Genomic DNA, 25,178 nt, shown 5'->3' with positions numbered 1-25,178 from the left:
ATGCAAACATAAATCGACTAGGCAAAATGATTCAAACCTTGTATTTGAAGTGGAGTATTCCAAATGTCTAGGATGATACCAAGGAATTTGCAGTTAATTAAAAATAAAAAGTAGCCGGGTGTGGTGGCACACGCTTGTTATCCCCACACTTGGGAGGCGGAGACAGGAGGATCACGCAGGTTCGAAGCCAGCCGTGCTGGCTTAAGAGACCCTGTTTCCAAATAAATATATTTTAAAAAAAGGGTCTGAGAGTGTAGTCCAGAGGTAGGAGGGCTTCCAGAAACCACAGTACCACACAAAAAAAAAAAAAAAAGGAAAAAGTATCCTGTGTAGCCAGCATGGTGGCACACACTTGTAATCCTAGCATTTGAGAGGCTGAGACTGGAGGATCGCGTTTTTTGTGGATAGCCTCAGCTACTTAGTGAGGCCTTCTGCAACTCAGTGAGACACTGTTTCAAAATAAAGAAAAAAAAAATAGGGCAAGGGGTGTAGCTCTTGCTTGGAGTTAGAATGCCTCGGAGTTTCATCCCCAGTACTGAAAAAAAAAGAAAGAAAAGAAAAGAAAGAAAGAATTCTGTGTGAAAATTTTGACTAAAATAAAATTCTGATACCACTGCAGTTAACCTACTAGAGCAACATTAGAAATTTTTAAAAATATTTTATTTTTGGTGCATTATATTTATACATCATATTGGGGTAAAGAACTTGTGTGTACATACATGTACACATCACTAATTTAACCCCCACCCAAGTCCCCCACCCGGAAGGGCCTGGAGGTCCAGGCCTCATGGCCCCAACCCTGGGCATGGCACCCTTAGGCAACCCCCCCTCCCGGAAGGGCCTGGAAGTCCAGGCCACATGGATCCCACCCTGGGGGGGGGGGCAGGCGCAGGTGGGGCACCCTTAGGCAACCTTTCCTCACCCAGAAAGGCCTGGAGGTCCAGGCAGCATGGACCCGACCCTGGGGGGGTGGCGGGTGTGGGCGGAGCACCCTTAGGTGACCCCTTTCACCCGGAAGGGCCTGGAGGTCCAGGCCTCATGGCCCCAACCCTGGGGGGGTGGGCAGGCCCGGGCGGGGTACCCTTAGGTGACCCCCCCCTCACCGAAGGCCACATGGCCCGACCCTGGGCTGGGGTGGGTGCGGGTGGGGCACCCTTAGGCAACCCCTCCCCACCCAGAAGGGCCTGGAGGTCATGGCCTTGACCCTGGGTGGGTGGGCGGGCATGGGCGGGGCACCCTTAGGCGAACCCCCCCCCCACACCCGGAAGGACTCAGAGGGCCAGGCCACAAGGCTCTGACCCTGGGAGGGTGGGCAGGAGCAGGCGAGGCACCCTTAGGTGACCCCCCTCCCACCCGGAAAGAATAAAAAATTTTCATTGCTATGGAGTGCCTGATCCCACATCCTCCCCAAACCACACATGCTCTCTTCTCTTATCAAAAAAAAAAAAAAAAAAAAAAAAGGGAGAAGAAAAAAGGAAAATATTCGAGAGGGGTTAAGATGGCCGCGGCAGCAGCTAGAATATTGGAGATGCAGACAAAACATATCCATCTGAACTGGGACTTTTGGAAAAATTCCCCGCGAAGGAGAACTGCTGCTTCTCTACATCGTTAAGAATCCTGGACATCACCTGTAAGGAGAGAGTCTAGGGGAGACCTAGGAGGAAGGCGGTGGTGGCAGCAGTGGCCGAGATGGCGGTGGAGACTTGTATTTGGGAGAGGCAGACATCTGATCCAACCCACCCTGATCCTCTGAAGAAATTACCCCAAAGGTCGAATGCTACTGTCACGCATGCTTAGGAACACCGGACATTATGCGGTATGGGAAAAGAGCTTGGGAAAGATTTGAAATGGTGGAGGCAATCACATTGGCAGTGGCAAGTATTCAGGAGAGGCAGAGATCTGACGTAATACACCTGGAACTTTTGAAGAAATTACCTCAGAGGCAGAGTACTACCACCACGCACCCTTGGGAACGTGGGACAACCTGCTGGGTGAAGAGGGTGCTCAGATTGGAGCCTGCCGAGGGGTGAGGCTGGTGCCGGGGCCAGCGAGGCCAGGATTGGAGCCTGCTGTGAGGCAAGGCCACTACTGAGACCTCCAAGGCCTGGATCGGAGCCTGCCAAGGGGTTAGGCTGGTGCAGGGACCAGCAAGGCCGGGATTGGAGCCTGCCGTGAGGCAAGGCCAGTGCTGGAGCCTCTGAGGCCGGGATGGGAGCCTACTGAGGGATTAGGCTGGTGCCAGGGCCAGAGAGGCCGGGATCGGAGCCTGCTGTGAGGCAAGGCTGGTGCTGGGACCTCCGAGACAGGGATCAGAGCCTGCCGAGGGTTTAGGCTGGTGCCATGGCCAGTGAGGCCAGGATTGAAGCCTGCCGTGAGACAAGGCCAGTGCTGGCCCTCTGAGGCCAGGATTGGAGCCTACCGAGGGGTGAGGCCAGTGCCAGGACCAGCAAAGCTGGGATCGGAGCCCGCCGTGAGGCAAGGCCAGCGCTGGGGCCTCTGAGGCTGGAATCGGAGCCTGCTGAGGGGTTAGGATAGTGCCAGCAAGAACGGGATCGGAGCCAGCCGTGAGGCAAGGCCAGTGCTGGGGCCTCCGAGGTTGGGATTGGAGCCAGCTGATGTGTTAGGCCAGTACTGGAGCCAGCGAGGCTGGGATCGGAGCCTGCCACGAGGCAAGGCTGGTGCTGAGGCCTCTGAGGCTGGGATGGGAGCATGCCGAGGAGTTAGGCCAGTGCTGAGGCCATCGAGGCCAGGATCGGAGCCTGCTGTGAGGCAAGGCCGGTGCTGGGGCCTCTGAGGCCTGGAAAAGAGCCTGCTGAGGGGTTAGGCCGGTGCCGGGACCGGTGAGGCCGGGTTTGGAGCCTGCCTTGAGGTATGGATGGTGCTGGGGCCTCCGAGGCTGGGATTGGAGCCTGCTGAGGGGTGAGATCAGTGCCGGGACCAATGAGGCTGGGACCGGAGTCTGCGGTGAGGCAAGGCCACTACCAAGGCCTCCAAGGCACGGATCGCCACCATCCAAGGGGTTAGGCCAGTGCCAGGGCCAGTGAGGCTGGGATCAGAAACTGCCGTGAGGCAAGACCAGTGCTGGGACCTACGAGGCCGGGATCGGACTCTGCTGAGGGGTAAGGCTGGTGCCAGGGCCAGCGAGGCCGGGATCGGAAACTGGTTTGAGGCAAAGACGGAGCTGGGACTTGCGAGACCAGGATAGGAGCCTGCTGAGGAGTAACGCCAGTGCCATTCCAATTATTCTTAGGTTAACTCTCTTAAAATGGGCCCATATTTCTTCAGTGTCAGATTCCTGCTGTCGGACGTTTTTTTCTAAATTAGAGACTGTGTGTTCATTTTTGGAGTGATAATCTTCAAGGAGCGAGATTCTATTCTCTGTGGTCTAATCGATTTTTTATACTTTGAATTGAGGCCTTTACTTCAATGATTGCATCCTTTATTTCTTTTAGACTCTCTCTGAATTCTTTTAGAAGGTCCTCTATTATTTCTACAGTTATTTTCCTGATTTCATCTTCTAGAGATCTCTGAATTTCTGTGTTATCAGGTGCTGATGTTGTGGGGTTGTGGGCATTCATTGCTCCATTGTTATCCCTCTTTCCCATGATTTTGGAAGTTTGTGCCTTCTCTGGGTTCTTCCCTGGGTCACTATGACTTCACTTAAGGTGCTCTGGATCTTGAGTCCGTGGTATCTCAGTCACCAGTACTCCTTTACTGGGTTGTATCGCAAAGTCTCAGACCCAGGGAGTCAATAGAGGCTGCTTGAGACCATGGGAGGTGCCTGGCTGGGTGTTCTCCCATGGGGAACTGCGACTATGGTGTGATATCTCTGCCACCACCACTTCCCCACTGGGTTGGACTTCAAAAATCTTCGACCTAGGGAGACTATCAAAGCTGCAGAAGTCCCTGGGTGTGCAGTACTGGGATTTCTCCTTTAGGGGCCGCAGTTTGACTTACGGTTGTTGAGTGCACTAATGTGTAGCTGTTGCAGACTCGGTGAACTTGCTGCTGTCGCCGCTGGCAATATGGCGCCATTGCCACACCCTTGGCCATGAGGCTGGTGTATTTCTTCTTTGGTTTTGAGCTCTGCTTTGAGTCGTTGCAGGGTGTGCTGAGCCCAGACCCTGGGAGCTTTAGATGCTCCTTAAGCCGAAAAAAACTGCTGAATTACACCTGGCTGTTCCGCAGCTGCTCACCTCAGCTCGCTGTCCACCCCTCCTCTCTGGAGCCTGGTAGGTTGTTGAGTGCACTGATCTGGAGCTGTCTGGTGAACTCGCTGCTGCCGCTGTCAGTATGATGCTGTTGCTGCGTCCTCGGCTGTGAGGCCAGCGTATCTCCTCTCTGGTTTTGAGCTCCGTTCTGAGTCCCCCTCCTCTCTGGAGCCTGGTGCTGCGAGGGAAGATGGCGCCGGCATGGCTCCGCGCTGTGGCTCCGGCCGCAGCACTGTGGGCTGGTTTCTTTCTGGTGTCTGGTTGTTCTTCCAGCCCTCTTTTTCTCTGTCCCTTGTATTTACATTTTTTTTTATTTCTCTGCTGATGGTGTTTTCTAGCTATGAAAGGCGCCGATTTTGTGGTACTAGAGATTGATTGTTAGCGGTACTCATAAACGCCTCTTTTCTCTGTTGCCATATTCCTGGAAGTCTAACATTAGAAATTCGACAGTGCTACATTAGGATTCTATGGGTATTTTTTAATTTCCACTCATATATACACACACCATCTAGGTAAACGGAGATATGAGGCAAAGGAAAAGAAAATAATTTTGCCTTAGCTATGTACATATTTGGAGAGTCTGAGACAACTTGATAGTTTTCTTAGGACTTTTTGCATATTTTCAAAAATATAGAGAAAAATCATCCTTTGGTACTTTTAGATCATCACTTAAGTAATGTTTAGGTAGGTGAGTATCAGTTGAACTGGAATGTTTTCTCATCAATCCCAAAGCTATTAATTGTTGACAACTAGTTTCAGCTCTTGGCAAGGTAGAACTCAACATCTGCCCCCTTTATGGCTCCAAAGGACATAGGGTAACAATAATGCTTTTAAATAATTATTAACACTTTCTTAGGTTCAATCATAGAAGTTTTTTTTTCTTCTTTTCTTTTCCTTGGTCCTGAGGATTGCATTTGTGACATTCTTTCTACAAGTTACACACCCAGCCCTTTTTATTTCTTATTTTGAAACAGCATCTTGATAAGTTACTGAGGGCCTCACTCAGTTGAGGAGGTTGGCCTCCAACTTATGGTCCTGACTCAGCTTCCCAAGTACTGAGATTAAAGGTGTTCAATATGGGCTAAATCACTGAAACAGATCATAACACTCATTAAAATAGCAAATTATAAAACTTTGCTGTTAACATGTATTTTTGAAAATGAGTTTCTACACTGTCATGAGGTGGACAAAGTAGTACTGGGAAAAACCTTCATTATGATGTTCAGATTTGTTATTCAAAATAAGAATACATTACTTATGTTTCTCCCGTAAATGAAGCATGTGGTTGTTCCAGTTGAGATACTGCTCCTATCAACTCCTCAGCAGTTAATGCTTCTTCAGATTCACATTTTCTTACAAGAATACTTCTCCCAGTTTTCTTTTATTGTGATAAAATACATGTAACATAAAATTACCATTAACCATTTTAAGTAGTAGAGTTTAGTGGCATAGAGTAAATTCATATTGTGCAGCCATCACGCCTTTTTCACCTTGAGAAAACAGAAACACTGTAGTCATGAAACAATAACTTCCTACACCCCAATAATATTTTTACGAGGTATAAATGATTTTCCTTTATCACCTTAACTACATTGTAAACCCCCCTGTAGGGAGTGCCCATGTATCGGTTTTATAACATACGGGTAGGGTACTTACTGTCAGGCATTTTTCTAAGTGCTATGAAAATATTAACTCACATAATTATTCATCTTTGTTCCGCGAGATTTACCACGTGCACGTGGGAGCCAAAAAAATATGCGTGGAATGAACCTCTTCAACCTTTCCCCAGAACGCTGGCTGTTCTATGGGTTGTAAAGTTCGCCTGGGGAAATGACCTGCCACCAGGTCACGGGTTTAAAGAAGGCCTTCATTTTAGCCACATGGAGGCCAGGGAACTAGTAAGGGACGCTAAGAGGGAAGCTTCTCTCAAATGACAGCGAGTGCAGGAAGTGACTCAACACAGTTAAAGTCTTCCTCTCTTGGGAAACTAGCGGTCAACTCCAGAAGACTCAGGAAAAGGGAAGACCAGAGCAGGCCGACCCCGACTGGTCCCGGGAGTGCGCGTGCTCTAGAGGGCGTGGCCAGAGAGCGGGGCGTGACCAACCACAGCAGTGCCCGCAGGGGCGTGACCGGCGGCGGGCGGGGCGCAAAGCGAGGGCGTGGCCTACGGCTGGGCGTGGCCTGTCGAGGGCGTGGCCGGCGGCCGGGGCGGGGCGCGCGGCTGCACCGGGCGGCGATGGCGGCGGACGGGGACTGGCAGGATTTCTATGAGTTCCAGGAGCCGGCCCGGAGCCTCCTGCACCAAGAGAACTGTAACCCGAACCCCGAGGCGGACGCCGGCGGCGGCGACGGCTTCCCGGCGCTGGCCTGCAGCCTGCAGGAGAAGCTGAGCCTGTGCTTCCGCCCCGCGGGTCCCGGCGCCGAGCCCCCGCGCGCGGCCGTGCGGCCCATCACCGAGCGCAGCCTGCTGCAGGGCGACGAGTGAGTGCGGCCCCGGCCCGAGCCTCCCTGCCCTGCCCTGCCCTGCCCTGCTGGCCCGGCCCGCGGGACTCCCGCCCCGCCCCGCCCCGCGCCCCTTCCGCCTCCGCGGACGCCCGGCCCGCCCCGCTGCCGCCCCCGGGGGTGCGACTTAAACCCCCGCTCCACCCCCGCCACGCCGCCGAGACCGCCACCCCTCCGGGTCCTCGGAACTGGAAACCGAGCCCTGGTTTGGTTTTAGGGGGGCCTCCTTCCCCTAGCGTGTGGTGGTTGGAGACCGTGCCTCCTGGGGCACCTGTGACCCATTCATTCATTCAACGCGTGTTTTTTTTTTTTTTTTTTTAAGCAGCGGGACTCTGCTTCGCCCTGGGAACATCAAAATGACTGGACATTGTCCCTCTCTAGGGCACTGCGTAGGATGGGACGTAGATGTGTAAACGTGTGTGTGTGTGTGTGTGTGTGTGTGTGTGTGTGTGATGTGCTCGACTAGATATTTGTATCGAACATGAGAGATTTATAAAGGTGTGTTTGGGAAAGTCTTCATAGAGAAAGCTACCTGCAAATCGAATCCTGAACCACGAGTGAGAGTTCGCCTGGCAGGTGAAGAAAAGTCTAGCGGGTTAGGTCAGGGGTGCAGCATGTTAACAGGTACCAAGGACGAGGCAGCATGTACGCCGCAGGAGCCTACTGGACCCAGCTGAGAGCCCAGGTGGAGTGCAGGCTGCCACAGAGGCAAAAGGGGAGTAGTTATTAATGGCAAGGATCTCTTAGTGGGGCAGGGAGACTCGTGCCTAAAAGAGCAATACTTAGAGGATCACCGAAGTTGGAAATTCAGGGATTTATGAGCGCTGGGGAAGGAAGGGGTAAAGTTCCTGAGAGTGATTCAGCCACTCTGAGCCCCAATATTTGTTTGTTTGTTTATTTATTTATTTATTTATTTATTTATTTATTTTTGGTGGTACTAGGGATGGAACCCTTCTACCTCCGGGCTACACTCCCAGACCTATTTTATATTTTTTATTTGGAAACAGGGTCTCTTAAGCCAGCGAGGCTAGCCTCGAACCTGGGTGATCTTCCTGTAATCCCCAAGTGCAGGGGGTTACAAGCATGAGCCACCACACCCGGCTATTATTTATTTTTTTGGTGGTACTGGGGGTGGAATTCAGGGGCTTTTTTCTACCTCCGGGCTATACTTCCAGACCTAATTTATACTTTATTTGGAAACAGGGTCTCACTAAGTTGCTGGGAGCCTCACTAAGTAGCTGAGGCTGGCTTCGAATCTGTGCAATCCTCCCGTCTCAGCCTTCCAAGCTCGGGGATTACAAGCATGTTCCACCACACCCGGCCAAGTTATAATTTATTTGGTTAGATAAAGGTTGTAATAATGTATCAGCATGTTACCTCAAAAGATGGTAAAAGGAATGGCAAGAGGGAGGGAGCTTGAGTTTATTGCATTTGAGGAAGAGAGGCACCCTGGAGAGGTGGAAAGATGAATGAAGAATACCTGGGGCCTGGGTAGGCTGAGTTTCCATAGCATTAATGGGATGGTGAGTCTAGAGGTCAGGGTGTGTCATTCCTATGAGAGAGAGAAGGATCCATAGGCAGAGAAAGGAGGCTCGCAGCCCGGTGATCTCCTCCTCTCTGTGAATGTAGAGATTTGTGATTTAGATCAAGGATGTAGCATGTGGAAAGGCACTAACAGGAAGTGTTTATGCTGTAGGAAACTATTGCCGCCCGCCCCCAGCCCAGGGGGAGTGCAGGCTGTCACAGAGGCAAAAGGAAGGGCTCTGGTTATCAATGGTAAGGATCACATAGCGGGCCAGCATAAAGGAGCAATAATTTCAGAATCGCAGCTCATAAAGAGGGGTGGATAATGAGGAGCTCTGTAAAATGGCTGAGCAGTTGTTTGGAGATGCTATCTTTTTACTGGTTCTTTTCTACAATGTCCTGCTGAGGTGTAGAGGAGGGAAACTTTATGATTGGCTACATATACACAGATAAGCATGCAGGCAGTAATTGAAGATGACATTTTTGTAAGTCATTTCCCAAAGAGAAGATAGTTGCATATATATGAAGATTTATAGACTCAGAATTACTAAGACTTAGGATATATTCTGAATTTTTTTTTTTTCGTGGTACTGGGGTTCCTGGAAACCCTTCTACCTCCGGGCTACACTCCCAGACCTATTTTTAAAATATTTTTATTTGGAAAAAGGTTCTCCTAAGCTAGCAAGGCTGGCTTCGAACCTGCGCGATCCTCCTGTCTCTGCCTCCCAAGCATGGGGATTACAAGTGTGCGCCACCACGCCCAGCTCATTCTGAATTTTAAAAGTTATATTTGTAAGAATAACTTAAAACAGGTGAGTGGTTTGTACCTAGATAACCAAAGGTTTCTGTTTTTGCTTTGCCTTGATTTTCTGGAATGTAGTTTAACTTAGCTTTTGCTTAAGACCTGTGTTGTAAAAATCTAAGATATTTTGTTATTCTTGATAGTGGTTTTTAGTAGGCGCTAAGTTGATGGAAACCCTTGTCTCTCGATTTGGGGACTTAGGCTGGTCACTACTGTCATTGCCCCTCTTTGTTACATAAATTTGCTCCCTGTTGCTTGGTGAGGCCAGTGCAGCTCCTTTCAGTAGTTGGAGTTGAGAATCCTTTTGCTCAGATGTGGCCTTGCCCCAGTGCCTTTTATTTAATTTCTCTGAGACCCAGTTGTAGTTTTCTTATTACAGATTTTACTAACCTCCTACATTTCACTTTGCAAGGGTATTACACAGGATTCAGTGTCAGCAGGGTGTGTGTGTGTGTGTGTGTGTGTGTGTGTGTGTGTGTAGTTGGGGATAGAGCCCAGAGTGTGTAGTTGGGGATGGAGCCCAGAGGCATTCTACTTCTGAGCTACACCCCCTTTATTTTGAAATGGGGTGTTACTAGGTTGCAGAGGGCCTCACCAAGTTGCTGAAGTTGGCCATGAACCTGCAATCCTCCTGTCTCAGCCTCCCAAGTACTAGGATTACAAGCATGCGCCACCACACCCAGTCAGCAGAACTCTGACCTCCTGAGAAGGGAGACGTCCTACCAGTTGCTATGACTGGTTGTAAGACTTCCTGATAAGGACAAAGGCAGTTTATGTGCCATGGCTAGAGAATTCTAGAAATTTGTCACTGAAGTTGGCCTGTGTCTTTCCCATCTGCAATTGTTCTGACCCTGGTGGAGTTTGAAAGACTTCCCTGTCCTTCGCTTTCTTGGAAGAGCAAGCTCACCCACAGTCACTTCTTCAAGTATTGAAGTCCATACTTTGGAGTATCCTCACCTATAGGAATGTACTATTCTAACCCCTGACCAGAGTTAGGTATGTAGTCACTTATTTGAAGTTTTTCTTACTCAGGAAAGTAGAAGCCAGAAACCCAGCAAGCAGCCATCCAAAGGCATTGTGCCTAATTCTAGCTCTGACACTAGAGCAGATTGAATTCTAAGAGAGAAGAGAATAAGAAGGGATCGTGCATATGAGAGGTTTGCTGAGTAAACCACCTAGTTTTCTAGAGCTCTTTGGGTACACATTTTCATAGAGGCTAGCTTGCAAGAAGTCAAATAACAATAAATGTTGGCGGCAATGTGGGGAAATATAAACTCTTCCATACTATTGATAGGATGCAAACTAGTTGAGCCACAATGGAGATCAGTGTGGAGATTCCTTAGAAAACTGGGAATGGGCCGGGCGTGATGGCGCGCACTTGTAATCGCAGCATTAAGGAGGCTGAGACCTGGAGGATCGCGTTTCGCGGTCAGCCTCAGCTACTTAGTGAGGCCCTCTGCAACTCAGTGAGACCCGGTTTCAAAATAAAGAATAAAAAATAGGGCAGGGGGTGTATCTTGGAGGTCAAATGCCCCTGGGTTCCATCCCTAGACCTGCAAAAAAAAAAAAAAAAAAAAAAAAGAAAACTGGGAATGGATCTCCCTTATGATCTGGCTGTACCACTCCTGCGTATCTTTCCAAAGAGGTTGAAACCACAGAACTGCAGTAACATATGCATACCTATGTTCATAGCAGCACAGTTCACAATAGTCAAATTATGGAACCAACCTAGGTGTCCATCAACAGATGAATGGATTACAAAGTTACAGGAAATACATACAATGGAATTTTACTCAGTAATAAAAAAATTATGTCATTTGTTGAAAAATAGAAGGACCTGTAGAACATTATGTTGATTAGCTAGTCACATAAAGTGAAGGGTCATGTGTTTCCTCTAATATGCATAAGCCAGGGAGTTAATTGGAATATGAGAGAGACTCCAGATAATGGAGGAGAAAACTCAGTGGAGCCAGGGAGGAGGCCTAAGGGAAAGAGAGGAGGAAGACTGAGGTTGACTGATGGGACTACTACCATCAACTATGTGTACATATGTGAATATACCAACGTTAATCTCAGTACTCTCTCTGTACTGGGAAGGGTGGAAAATGGGGAGGCAGATAAAGGGCCCCCACCAAGTGCCGTGTGCAGGTATGTCATTGTCAATATGAGTTACATTATGACAGGAGGCTATAATGCACCAGTAAAGCACATTAAAAATAAAAATAAAAAACCAAACATAATTGTATAATACACATTCTTCTTACGGTCTGTGCGACCATGGACACTCTAAGTAACCTTCTTGTGCTTTGGTCTCCTTATCTGTAAAAGGGAGTTGATGATGGTTTCCACTTCCAGGGCTATTTTTAGGGATTGAATGAGTGACTCTTTGTGAACTGCCTCTAACTGTGCCTGGCACATATTATGAGGGAAGTGTTACCAGCCACCAACTTTGGGAGCATTTGCTATACCGCTTCACGTTCTTCAGGATTTCTTGTTGGCCTGGTCAGATCATTTTCACTTAGTCTTGTTTAGGAGATTCTACTTTGTCGGTGCTCTTCTGAGAAACAGCGTTCTGCCTAGCTTTGATATTTGTCCTTTCACCGTCATACTGGATGTTTGTGTCACGAAGTATATATAGACTGTTAACTTCCATTTCCTCTGGTTTTCTTCTTTTTAAGGATTTGGAATGCCTTGACAGATAATTACGGGAACGTCATGCCTGTTGACTGGAAGTCGTCTCATACTCGGACCTTGCACTTGCTCACTCTGAACCTCTCAGAAAAAGGGGTAAGTGAGGAGCTGAGCGGTCGTTTCTGCATAACTCATGCTGGTAGCGGAACTCAAGCAGCGGCCATTGTTTCTGTTCAGCACAGATTCATTGAGTTACTACTGAGCTAGACGCCCGGCCTGTTGCCTCTCATTTCCAAGCGTATGGCAATTGGCCCTCTTGCTGTGGCTCCTTGCTAGCGCAGTCCTCCAGTTCTTCCTTAGTGTACACTCACTTTTGTACATTTAGCTAAATTTTTAATTTTATCTTATTTGTGGTATGGAGATTGGACCCAGAGGCATTCGACCTCTCAACAATACCCCTGTTCTATTTTATTTTTTATTTTGAAATAGGGTCTCACTAAGTTGTGGAGAGCCTTTCACGAAATAGCTGAGGCTGGCCAAGAACCTGTGATGCTCCTGTCTCAGCCTCCCAAGTACTGGAATTATAGGCATGCACCATCATGCCTGGCTGTTAAATTTCCATCAGGATGGAAAATGGCAAATGCTGATGATCGCTATTTCTTTCTGCTTATATGACATAATTTCTGTGTGTCCAGAACCACACAGTGAGAATTTTAGCCTTTGATATGCTATGGAATATCCACATGGAATTAACTTTTTGATGAATTTTGTGACTTGCTGGGCATGATATATCAGAAGATTGTGAGTGTACTCTGGTAAGTATTGGAGATCCAGTAAAAGACAGTTTAGTTGTTGGCTTTTTTTTTTGTGTGTGTATGTGTGTAAGTGTAGTACTAGGGATGGAACCAGGAGCATTCTACCTCTGAGCTACTCTCCAGCCTTCTTTTATTTTTACTTGGAAACAGAGTCTACTGAGTTTTGAAGGGCCTCACTAAGTAGCTGAGGCTGGCGGCAAATCTGCAATCCTCTGGTCTCAGCCTCCCAGGTACTGGGATTAGGGTTGTGGGCCACCACGCCCGGCTTAGTTGTTGGCTTTTTAATGTGCTCTTGGGTGACTTAGCCAGCTCGGTATTGTCAGATGAATATTTCTCCCTAAGTATGAGCACAAGTGTTGGCATGGCTGGGGCAGCAGAGGAGGGGAGAGGATTACTTCAAGTGGAACATCACAGTGTTAAATATGTTTAAAGTTGATGAGGAACATAACCAAATTATGTGCATTTCAGGGCCAGGCTAAGTCCCTTATCAGATACCAATGTAAGTCCGTGTCAGATCTCTGTGTGCGCTGTGTCTCAATAAGTGTAGTTGTATGATTATTTGGGGGCATAGCACAGAAGACCTGTCAGTATTTTAAAATTACTGCTAATGTCTTCTGAAAACGATTTTCTTAAATATGTGACTCAGGAAAACCTGCTGCTTTCATTTACTAGTGAATTATAGAATTCTGACCTTTATTTCCCATTATCCTGTAGATACGTAGCCTATTTATTCCAATTACTAACCCTGTTGAGTTTTGCAGATTGACCTGGAACATGTTTAGTGAGAAAGAACAAAGACCAAAATGCATTATGCTTAGTCTTCTGTCTCTTTAGACCCCTCCCTCTGAAGCTTCTTATGGCTGTTTTAGCCTTTGCTGACCTTGTGGAATTTCACCATTTCACAGCTGGAAAGGAATTGAAAGGACTCTTAATCCAGCCTCTAACTTGGGGACATGTCCGTCTACGGCATCTCTGATGGACGGTCGCTGAGGCACGGCCTTGGTCCTCCTCAGGGTGGGAATTGACGCCTGGGGGCTGTGAATTTTTAAAGGACTTGTTACCTGTCCCGGAGCCCCACTGTCTCCTGGGTGCTGGTCACCTCTTCACTTTGTCCCCGTCTTTGTAAAATCATTACTGCATTCTCTTATTAACCTTGTATTTCTTAGCCTGTTGTTAGAGATTGTATCTTCTTGGCAGGCATCCTTTTGTTTGTCTTTTTAGTAGCTACCACTGTACCCGGCACATGGTGAGAATTAAGGCACATGTTTGTTGAGCGAATGAGTGAACAAATAACCTTGTCAAGTGAGATTGTAAAGTAGAGATCATAATGGAAGGTTTTTTTAAAAAAATATTTCCTCCATTACTTAAAATACTGCTGAATACACAGTTGCCCACCCACGAGTATTTTTTTGTTTGACATGTTAGAAAAACAGCACGGAAGAGTTCCTTTCATAGTTTCAAGGGGAAGCACATATAAGGCACTCTACTCCAGCTTTGTTGGACGCAGTGTAGATCTTGTATTGTTCTTAGATTGTATCTTGGGAAGTCCCTCCCTCCTGCTGCCCTTTGTATATTTGTTTTCCAATGCCCGAGTAATGTTGTAGACAAGGTAGTGATTAGTAAAGACGTGATATTTAGTGTTAGTACTGATTGTAAAAGCTTTACCCGGAATAACTTAGCAGATTCAAGTAAGCAAGCGATCTTTTATCACTTGTCAATCAATCATCATCTGTTTATTGTGACAACTCTTCTGGTGACAAATAGAACTGAAATTAGAACTCTGTTCCTCAGGAAGGGTTAGAATATGCATTGAGTTTCTGAAGAACAAATGGGTAACAAGGGTTATGTAAGGAGCAACCGAGTGTCACTCCATGTGATGGTATATAATTCAAAAAACTTTTTTAAACTGGGAAAGTTATATATCATTGTTAAGGTGGGGGCTCCATTTCTGTGACTGGGCAGTATAAAAAAATTTTCCTTTCAGAAGCATTCCTTAGGGTATTGTAGTTGTAAAATAGAATCTACAGGAATTTTTTTCTTGATAATGAGAGAAGGATTTTTTCTGTTTCTTAAACTAAGATGGGAAAAACACTCAAGAAAAACACGGTCTGCTAGATTTCATTGTTTTATTTTCTCTTATCAAAGGGTAAGACATATATTTCTAAATTTGATTTTTTTTCCCCCTAGAGTAAAGCAACTGGGATATTCCAAATTCCTACAGGAGCACATTTTTTCCACTTGACATATCTGCAGTTTCATACGGGGAAACAGTACCACTACTTGTGTGTCTTACTCTGGCATAGGAAGGAGTGATGGGAATGTTTGGCACAAAGAAGTCACATTTATGCCTAGTGGGAGAGTAAATATGATCCCCGTGACAGCCAAGGTTGGTTTCAAAGCCTGAAGCAGATCGCAGCAGATGCTGTCTCTGTGGGGGGTGGCCTTGGCTTCCTCCATGGAAAGATGATCTGGGATCATTGTTTCTACTGTCATGGAAATTTATTCTTAAGGTTTACTAGTATTACTTCTGAATCTTGAATGTACCAGTATTGGGAACGGCCTAGGAAGATTTGAGAAGGCTCTGATTATTAATATATTTCAACAATTGGGTGAAGGGCAAATCTGTGCAAGGACATGGTTTCTGCCTAAAAGCAGGCAACTATTCCAATATAAATTAACCTAGCTAAAAGCAATTAACCAGTCAATAGGAGAGGAAAACTAGGCCTTTCTCTAAAGATAGATCTTAGTTGAGGAGAACTAGGCCTTTATCTAAAGACAGATCTATGTGATTGGATAAGCTAGCTAAGATGGTAGGAGGGGTCGACCTTCATGAAAGGAGACAACGTGCCACACCTTGCTGGGGGAGGTACCTTACAGGGACGTTCACTACCTCAGGATTGTGTGAACAAGATGGAGGTCATGGGTATAAAAAGTCCAGTCCACGTGTGATCCCTTTGGTGTATTCATTTCGAGTCACCCCCCCCCCCATGCCATTTTGGCATGGGGCTGTATTTCTATTTTCTGTATTTCTGTCTTTCTAATAAACTTCTTTAAATCTTCAGCAACTGTCCAAGCTATGCATATTTATTTTTAGCTTAGGACAAGAACCCGCGGTAATTTTCTGTTTTTGGTCATTTTGGGTTTTGTTATGGGTTGGGGGAAAGTGTGTCCAGGACCCTAGCGGGGTCCCCAGGGAACAGTTTCCCCACAGCCATACTCCCTCAATCTGTAACATTGAATATGCTTGTATGATCAGTGCTTCTACTTCATTTTGCCAAGGAACGCCCATCTCCTGGTCATCTTCCTCCTTCCATGCTCATTTCTTCTAGGAGAGAAGCATTTTTAAAAAACGTGTCTTTATATCTCTAAGAAGAGAAATAAGGAGCCAGGTGTGGTGGCGCACAGTTGTAATCCCAGCATTCGGGAGGCTGAGACAGGAGGATCAAGGTGTGCGGCCAGCCTCAGCTACTTAGCGAGGCCCTTTGCAACTCAGTGAGACCCTGTTTCAAAATAAAGAATAAAAAATAAATAGAGCTGGGGGTGTAGCTTGGAGGTAGAATGCCCCTGGGTTTCTTTCCCAGTACTGGAAAAAAAAAATAAGAGGAAGATAATGACCTTCCTTAGGAGTAATTTTAAATTTAATACTTTATGAACCAAAAGGGGAAAAAATAAAACTATGGTGCTCAAGCTAGACACAGAAGAGTGATGGGCTGCCGGGCGTGGTGGCGCACACTTATAATCCTTGCGCTTGGGAGGCTGAGACAGGAGGATCGCACAGGTTAAAATCCAGCTGCAGCTACTGAGTGAGGCTCTCAGCAACTTAGTGAGACCCTGTTTCCAAATAAATATTAAATTGGTCTGGGAGTATAGCCCGGAGGTAGAAAAGCCCCAGGGTTCCACCTCCAGTACCACAAAAAAAAAAAAAAAAAAAAAAAAGAGAAAGAAGAATGATGGGCCAGATGAGTTGAGGCAGGAGGACCAGTGGTGATAATTGTGAGGCCCCCTCCACCCTCCACATCCACCCACGCCTGCAGTCCTGTTGTGGACCTTTTCAATTTCACTTCTCTAACCTTGAACTCATCTGTTCATGAAGAGCCCCTTGATCTTTCTCTTTTCTCAATAAAATTAAGCTATTAAAGGAATAACTGTGACCAGTTAAGAAGTAAACTAGAACTGTAGGACTTAGATGAAGCGTAACCTCTGTCCCACTCCCTTCAGCCTTGATTTCTAGTCACCAGAGACAGCCATTTCAACTGCTTCAGCAGCTGCTGCAAGTAAGTGACCTGCCCGTTTTACTTGATTTTATTTTTCAGTTTTAGAGGTCGTCCATGGACCTACCCAGAGGATGAAGAGCTAGCTTTCTTGGTCCTCCAGCTCCTCATTTCAGTCTTTTCAGTGTAATCCTAGAAAATCCTCTGGCTGCTGCTTATTAGTTTGATCTTTGAGGATGTAGCTTAGTAGGAGCTCGGCAGGTGCAAGGCCCTGGGTTTCATCCCCAGTGCTGCATAAACCAAAACCAAAACCCCGAAGAACGACAAACAGGAAAGCTGATTCCCACCATTTGTATTGACTATTTCAGTGTTCACAGTTGATCCATTTTGACCTATGATGATTAAACTACTGCTCATACAATTTTTTTTCCTTAGGGTAATAATAATTGCCTTTTGGTGGCTTATTTAGTTTATAATTAGCTCACCAATTCAGCCTCAAAAGAGCCATAAAACTCAATTTACTAAGTGGAATACACAAGGTAATCTATCAATTTCTCTGTTCTCTCTCTCTTCTCTCTCTCTCTCTCTCTCCCTCCCTCCCTCCCTCCCTCCCTCTCCTCTCCTCTCCTCTCCTCTCCTCTCCTCTTCTCTTCTCTTCTCTTCTCTTCTCTTCTCTTCTCTCTCTCTCTCTCTCTCTCCCTTTCTATTCTCTCTCTCTCTCTCTCTCTCTCTCTCTCTCTCTCTCTCTCTCTTTCGGTGTGTGTGTGTGTGTGTGTTTTGAACCCAGGGGCATTCTATATCCCCAGCCTATTTTATTTTTTGTTTTGAAACAGGATCTAAGTTTGGAGGGCCTCCCTAAGTTGCTGAGGCTGGCCAAGAATCTGCCATCTTCCTGTCTCAGCCTCCCAAGGACTAGGATTACAGGTGGGCACCACCACACCCAGCTCTTAGGCTTTTCCTGACACATTGGTTGTGTAGTAACTCTTCTAATCCAGTTAATCTCTAGTTGAACTCCATAGCTGCCATTCGCCATTCAGCCATTCAGTGATTTTCTACATCCTCTGTCATTACAAGAATTCCTTTTACCTTTTCCTTGTATTAGAGCCTAAGTCTTTTTCCTTTTTCCTTTTTCCTGCTGGTATCTTTGTGAGAAAGAATGCATGAGACGTAAATTGTTTGAGACTTAGATATGTGCAAATGTCTTTCTTTATTCTTAGCTCCCACCTAATTGTTAGGTTAGCTGGACATTAGATTCTAGGGTGGAATTTATTGGAACATTACAGTGATTTTTTTTTTCTAGCATCTATCATCTATTGCTGGTATTGAGAATTCAATTTTGATTCCTGATCCCTCTAGTGTAATGTTGTTTCAGATTTTGGAACACTTTGAATTTTAGAGCTTCTTGGATTTACTCAAGTAAATTACAAGTTTACTCAACTTGTAATATAGTAATATAATATGATATATTATTTTAATTATATACTATGTAATAGAATGACATGGTTTTTTTTTTTTAATACTTAGGCCTTGTTGCCCATTTGTTCTTTGGGAACTCAGGGTGTGCTAATTCTCCGTGAGGAATTCTAATTTCAGTTCTGTTTATTGTGAGTATAGACATGTCATGATAGAGACATGATAGAAAGATCATCACTTGTCCCCTGCAGTCTGCTTAGTTTTTCCAGGAAAGGCCTTAGAGTTAGCGCTAGCACTTAACGCTAAGGGGCTGTTTATATCAGTGTGGGTGGGGTTTTCTAGGCATGATATAATACCTTGGGGATGGCAATAGCCAGTGGCACTTAGCAGCCTCAGGCATGCAAAGCTAAGGAGAGCCTGCACAGATTGAGAGGGAGAAGTTTCCAGAGCTTGCACAGATTAGCTGTGGAGAAGAGGTCTGCCTGAAAGAGCTGTGGCCTTTGGTACAGAGCCAGTGGTGACAAATGGCAGTCTGGCAGTGGGGAGGACAGCAGAACAAGTACCCAACCCTCGGCTTCTCACCTCGCAGTCTTCAAGTGTCTTCTGGTGCTTGGAACCCAGCTGGGAGCCAGAAGTCAAGGGCATCCTTTGAAGTGGCCCATGTGGTCACTCTCCTGGGGCACAGAGCATGGTAGAAAACCTTGGTGGGGATTCTCCAGCATCGTTCGGTTTAAAGGTGTCTTTTGAACCTTATTTTGGAAGAAGAGGTCTTCAGCCAGGAGGGCTGAGTACAGCCCTCATGAACAGACAGATCCTGTCTGCCAGGAAGTTGGTTGTCTTTTCCTCTGAATATCAGAAGTTATTTTGCAAGTAACTTATTTATATTTTCTGTAGAATTTTAACACCTACCAGTCTTGCTGTTAGATTAACTAAATAACACTCTGCCATACATTCCCATTTTTCTTTCTTCTGTTTGCTATAATTCCTTACAATTTGCTAATAAATACTGTGTTTTTTTTTTCTTTCGGTATAACTGTCAGCTTTTGTGAGTGTTCTTACAGCTGTTTCTTCTGGGGAAAAAGCAAAATGTGGGTCTGTATCAGACCATAGGGATATTTGCAGCCCCTTAGCCGTTTTATCTTGTTGTACACAGCTCTCATCTGACTGGGATGAATGTGTACAGCACGGCACAGATGGCCTGGTCTAGAGTGACCCAGCGTCATTCCCGTCCAGGGAGAGCTCTTGGCACATGCGTTCTTTCCTCTGCTGCCTGTTTTACCTGGAGATGTTGACTTTGTTGCGGTCAGAATGTCTTCCCTTTAACTGTGGATATTTTTGCTTTTAGATAAGTGACAGTTTGCTTTTTGACACATCAGATGATGAGGAGCTGAGAGAACAGTTGGATATGCACTCGATCATCGTCTCTTGCGTCAACGAGGAGCCCCTCTTCACTGCAGACCAGGTATTCAGGAGATACCTATCTACATAGGAAGATGGATTCTGGAGCTGAAGCCCACTTCCTACTGTGCCAGTAAATGCTGGCTCTCAGGATTTACTTATTTGTCTTACATTGTGTGTTTAAAAGTTAACTGCTCTGCTGAGAAAAAAAAAAAAAAGCAAGAATGTGTTATCTGGGGAAGGTGAGATTTGTTAATTGGAAAGGTTTCCAATCTAGGCATCATTAAGTGGTACAAGTTGCTAAGGGAGGTTTATTGTAAACCAAAAAAAAATATATATATATATATATATTGTATATTGTGAATTTCCAACTTTCTTTTGAGTCACCCAGATGTGGGCAAACAAAAATATATTTGTGTAGAAATTATTTAGCTTTAAAAAAAATTCTGTAGGAATCCCTAATGTGATTAGAAGTACCTATTATGTACCCCAGAAAGAAGTGAGCATTATTCCTGTGGAATGCTCTAATAATGTCAGCCCTGTGTTCATTTGAAGCCAGCTGAATCAGCTTTCTCATTTTCCGAATACTCCTCCCACCTCTGTTGCATTGTCCAAATGTGATGCCAGAACTTCCTCCTGAAGTACAGTGCTCCACGGCTTCTCGGACTGTGAATTCTACCACATTCCATTTTAGGCTGGAAAGACGAGGTCCAGAGATAGACTACGGCAAGGTTGGGAGGAGTACATTTAAAATGTGTCACTTTGATGCTTCTTAGTCCTGTCTGTGGTTGGATTGTTCTAGGTTAGGAAAGCGTGTGGTGCGTACAAGGCAGGGCAGTGATATTTTAGAGGGCTGTTTTGATGTAGAACGTGATCTTCCAGGGGAAGATGTGGCCCTGAGCATTCACTGTCCCTTAGATATTCACCTGGATATTCTGAGCTATCCTTGTTTTTAAGACTTAGAGAAACAGATCCTGTTGCCTTTTGGAATGTGACGTTGTACTATTTACAGTGTCTGCTTTGGGAAGTTTTCTTACCAATTAACATAATCTCACCGCTTTCAGATTTACTTTTGTTTGTCCTCCTAGAAGTGCAGCCAGTGTAGCTTGCTGATTCGTAAAGCCTGTTAAATGCGCTCCTGATAAGGCCTTCCATTAATTGTATTTTCCTTAAGAGTTTTTTCTTAATCCTTAAATCCTTTCTTTGAAGTATCGAATAACTTTCCTCTAAAGTTTTGTTAAGTTCTATTTCCTTCTCAGCTTTTACAATCTAGAACAGACTAAAGTACGGTTGTAAGGCTTGAGCTGCACTCTGTAAGACAGTAGATCATTGTTTGAAAGGCAGATATATTTCTGAAGCTTACCTGCCCCTTGCACCTTTATTCCTTTCCATGACTCTCCGTTTTAAGTAATTCTTAAAAGTAAATATCCCTTTATCTTTTGCTGAGTTAATATATGAAATTCTTTTTCTACAGTTAAAATTTAGCTGCCAGAGAGATAATTTCTTGCTTTCTGTATGCATTTTTAGACCATTGTATAAGTTATATATCAATTTTTAAACTATTAAATAACTTTAGATCCAGAGCTTGCATGCAGTCTAAGGCAGATTTTCTTTGATTTGCCTTCTTTTAACTACAACTTTATGATCCGGTCTGGCATATCTGGAGTCAATGATGTAAGTGTAGCACCATTTCTCAGACTTCACAAGACCTGGTAGGGTCCACTGAAACCAGGCAGACACATTAAATCATATTCTATTTAATTTTTTTTGCTTAGTGCATAGTAAATTCTTTTTGAGCTATGTTCACTCTAAAAGTCAAAACTATATATTTAGAACATCCACTCCTGCACATTGTTGGTTAGTGAGAATTTAATAACATTTCTACTCTTGTAGTCTTAGGCGAGTACTGTGTTACAGATTGGTCACGTTCCCCTTATATATTTGATTAACAGACACATGTCTATTTTGGAAGGTTATTGAAGAAATCGAAGAAATGATGCAAGAATCGCCGGACCCAGAAGACGATGAAACCCCTACACAGTCGGATCGGCTTTCAATGCTCTCCCAGGAAATCCAAACGCTTAAGAGGTCTAGCACAAGCAGTTATGAAGAGAGTAAGGTTTTCCTCACAGCGGTGGTCTCTGTGCTTTGTGTCCATGTCAAATGTTCAGTGTAATCATCTCCAGGAAGCTTTGATTCCAGGCTGAGTTGCCATCCTTTCTAAGTCCTCTGATAACACAGTTCTTGGGACATATTGTTACTATTGCTTGGGCACCTTATTGTATGCTGGTGCTTATGTAACAAAGTACTATAGACTCTGTGGCTTAAACACCTGAAATTTATTTTCTTACACTCTGAAGGCCAGATATCCAAGAGGAAGTTGTCCACAGGGTTGGTCTCTTCAAGGTCTCTACACTTGGCTTGTAGATGCATGGGTTTTTTTTCCTTTGTCTTCCCATGGTCTTCCCTCTATAGCTGTGGGTGTCCAAATTTCTTCTTATGAAACCCATTATATTGGATTAGAGGCCAGCCTAATATCTCACTTTAATTCAGTTTCTTTTGTAAACATCCTTTCTCTATATTAAACATTCCGAGGTACTGACTTAAACATGAATTTTGAGGGAGTCATAGTTTAGCCTAAAACAAATTCAGTAAGTCTGACTTTACAGATAGTTGTCTTTGGTATAGCTGTGAATAATTTTGAGAATCAAAATTGTGTTTGTACTGGATCTCTTTGATATACATGAGCATAATTAACTATAAAAACAGTATAATTAATTTTCACGAAAAGTTCCCAAATAACTATAACCAGCCTATGACTGTTCTGAGAGCAGAGTGTGTGTCTAGTCATTGCCACGTGACTGGTCCCCTCCTTGAGTAGACAATGAGTAGTTATTTGCCTAACTCATATAGTCACCTAGTTTTATATTTGTGGCATGACCAGAGGTCTGAAAGTTGGTTGCCTAAATCATTTGGGGCTGTGCATCTTCCTTTCAACATGGAAGTTCTAGGGTGAGAGTGGGACAGCCCAGTGGTAGAGCTCTTGCCTACCATGTTCAAGACCTTGGGTTCAGTTCCCAGCACTGCAAACAACAACAATAGCAACAATAACAACAACAAGTCAACATATGGAAGGTATGACAGGCTGAATTCTTTCTGGTGGTCTGATTTGACCATGCTACTGTCTTATGTGGGCTTAGTATTGTTGGGAGTCCTGATTTCAGAATATAACCCTGGTACCTAATAAGATGCAAAAAAAAAAAACAAAAACAAAAAAACAACACCCTCCTTTTGTTTGCCAGGGCTGTCATAACAAAGTACCACAGACTAGGCAGTTTAAATGGAAATGGAAATTTATGTTCTTACATTGCTGGACGTCAGGAATCCAAGATCCAGGTGTTGGCAGATTTGGTCTCTGGCAAGGCCTTCTCCTAGGCTGCGGGTGGCTCTTTTTCCCTGTGTCTTCTTCACAAGATCTTCCTTCTCTGTGTCTTCTGTCCTGATCTCATTTTGCAGGGACAGTAGTCACCTTGGACTAGGGCCCACCCTGATGACCTTGTTTAACTTAATTACCTCTGTAATGGCAGTTGTCTCCAAGCTTTAGTCTCCTTGTGAGGTATGGGAGTTCAGGGCTCACACAAGGGAAAATGTTGAGGAGAACTGAGGCGGAGTTTCAGGGAATGGTGTTCCCTTTCTTCTTCCCAGCCTTCAACAAAATTCACAAGATTGGGGCATATGTGATTAAATATGCATTTAGGATTTTTTTTTTTTTTTTTTGTACTGGAGAGTAAAGCCAGAGGCATTCTACCTTTGTCTTATACCTTCAGCCCTTTTTATTTTTTATTTTGAAATAGGGTCTCATTAAGTTGCTGAGGCTGGCCACGAACCTGGGATCCACCTGTCTCAGCTCCCAAATACTGGGGTTCAGGCGTGTACCACTGTGCCTGGTTTTTATTTAGTTTAATTCTTTCAAATTGACCCCTTCTCTCTTCAGCAGTATCCCAGAACCCGGCTGTCAGCCTGCATTTCTTGCCAGCAGGTGGTTTCTGTACTCTCCCTCTGCTTTTCTGTTTGTTCTTTTCTTTTTACAAGCTCTTTGTACAATCTCAACCCAAGTACTATTTATGGGGTAGTTGGTTTATACAAGAAAAAAATCTTGTTAAGGTAGGTGTGGTGGCACAAGCTTGTAATCCCAGTACTTGGGAGGCTGAAACAGGAGGATCAATCACAGGTTTATAGCCAGCTTCAACAACTTTGTGAGGCCCTCTGCAACTTACTGAGACCCTGTTTCAAAAATAAATAAATAAATAAATAAATAAATAAATAAATAAATAAATAAATAAATAAGGCTGGGGTGTAGCTCAGAGGTAGAAAGCTCCTGGGTTCAGTTCCCAATATCACACAAAAAAATCTTGTTATCCTTTTCATCATAGCCAGCTGAGAAGCGACTTTGCCCGCTTACTTCCACCCAGACCTGCCCTCTGGAACTTTTAGGATTCTAAGCAGATCACTGGGCAGGCCTGTGGCACACAAGTGTAATCCTAGTACTTGGGAGGCTGAGACAGGAGCATCACAGTTTTGCAGCCAGCCTCAGCAACTTAGTGAGGCTCTCAGTAGCTTAGCAAGATTCTGTTTCAAAATAAAAATTCAAAAGGTCTGGGTGTGTAGGTCAGAGGAAGGATGCCCCTGGGTTCAGCATGGACACTTTAATTGCTTAGAATCTGACTTTGGCTCTGTGGCATGAGACAGCGTGTTGCGCTGCCTCAGAACACCTTTGTCAGTTCCTGCTGTGCTTTGTCTTTGGTCACAGGAGTAAAAAGGCTCCCAGTGTCTGAATTAAACGAACTCCTGGAAGAAATCGAGTCTGCCATCAAGGAGTACTCTGAGGAGCTGGTGCAGCAGTTGGCCCTGCGAGACGAACTGGAGTTTGAAAAGGAAGTGAAAAATAGCTTCATTTCTGTTCTTATCGAAGTGCAGAACAAGCAGAAAGAGCACAAAGAAACCGCCAAAAAGAAAAAGAAAGTAAAAAACAGCAGCTCTCGGAATGGGAAGAACGAGCGGAGTCATATGCCGGGCACAGTAAGTGATGTTCCGCAGGAGGCGGACACTGGACACGGGTTGGCCAACACGCCTGGCCGGCGCAGGAGAGGTGGGCCGTACCTCTGCGAGTGTTGGGCCTCTAAGCATAGCACAGCGGGGCTCCTCCAGAATGTGCTGTGCTCAGTTTCTTCAGAAAGGTGTTTTCTGGTGATGGTCACAGTGACTGTCTGGATAATTAATTTAGAGAAGTAGTGGACGGAAGAGGGGGGAAAAGAGACTATTTTAAAGAAAAGGAGCTTTAGCAAGTGACCTTTTATTTTTTAATACATCATAATGTTAATGGTGGTTATTTCTGTTTAGCTGGTGGGCTTATACATGCTTTTTTTTTTTTTTTTTGGTGGTACTGGGGTTCCTGGAAGCCCTCCTTCCTCCGGGCTACACTCCCAGACCTATTTTATATTTTTGAAACAGGGTCTCTTACTCCAGCACGGCTGGCTTCGAACCTGCGCGATCCTCCTGTCTCCACCTCCCAAGCGCGGGGATTACAAGCGTGCGCCACCACGCCCGGCTTCATGCTTTTAATTGCTTGTTTTTGCTTAATTTTTATGAATAATGTAATAAGAAATTAAAA

General features: G+C 45.1%; 1 protein-coding gene across 1 annotated transcript in view; it reads left to right on the top strand.

The window, feature by feature from the left end:
* Positions 1 to 6,447: 6,447 nt before the first annotated feature.
* Positions 6,448 to 25,178, top strand: part of FEZ2 (fasciculation and elongation protein zeta 2) — a gene marked incomplete at its 5' end in the record, with an annotated part of 41,995 nt that continues 23,264 nt past the window's right edge. Inside the window, 5 exons of the mRNA XM_080711267.1 lie at positions 6,448 to 6,692; positions 11,718 to 11,826; positions 19,455 to 19,571; positions 21,480 to 21,621; positions 24,318 to 24,586. Of these exons, the coding sequence (XP_080567393.1) occupies positions 6,448 to 6,692; positions 11,718 to 11,826; positions 19,455 to 19,571; positions 21,480 to 21,621; positions 24,318 to 24,586 (882 nt within the window). The remainder of the gene's footprint in view (positions 6,693 to 11,717; positions 11,827 to 19,454; positions 19,572 to 21,479; positions 21,622 to 24,317; positions 24,587 to 25,178) is intronic.

Source organism: Muscardinus avellanarius (genome assembly GCF_963383645.1).
Source record: "Muscardinus avellanarius genome assembly, chromosome: 15".
Lineage (NCBI taxonomy): Eukaryota > Metazoa > Chordata > Mammalia > Rodentia > Gliridae > Muscardinus > Muscardinus avellanarius.
The sequence above is the reverse complement of the archived record's forward strand: the minus strand, read 5'-3'. Positions and strand labels throughout refer to the sequence as shown.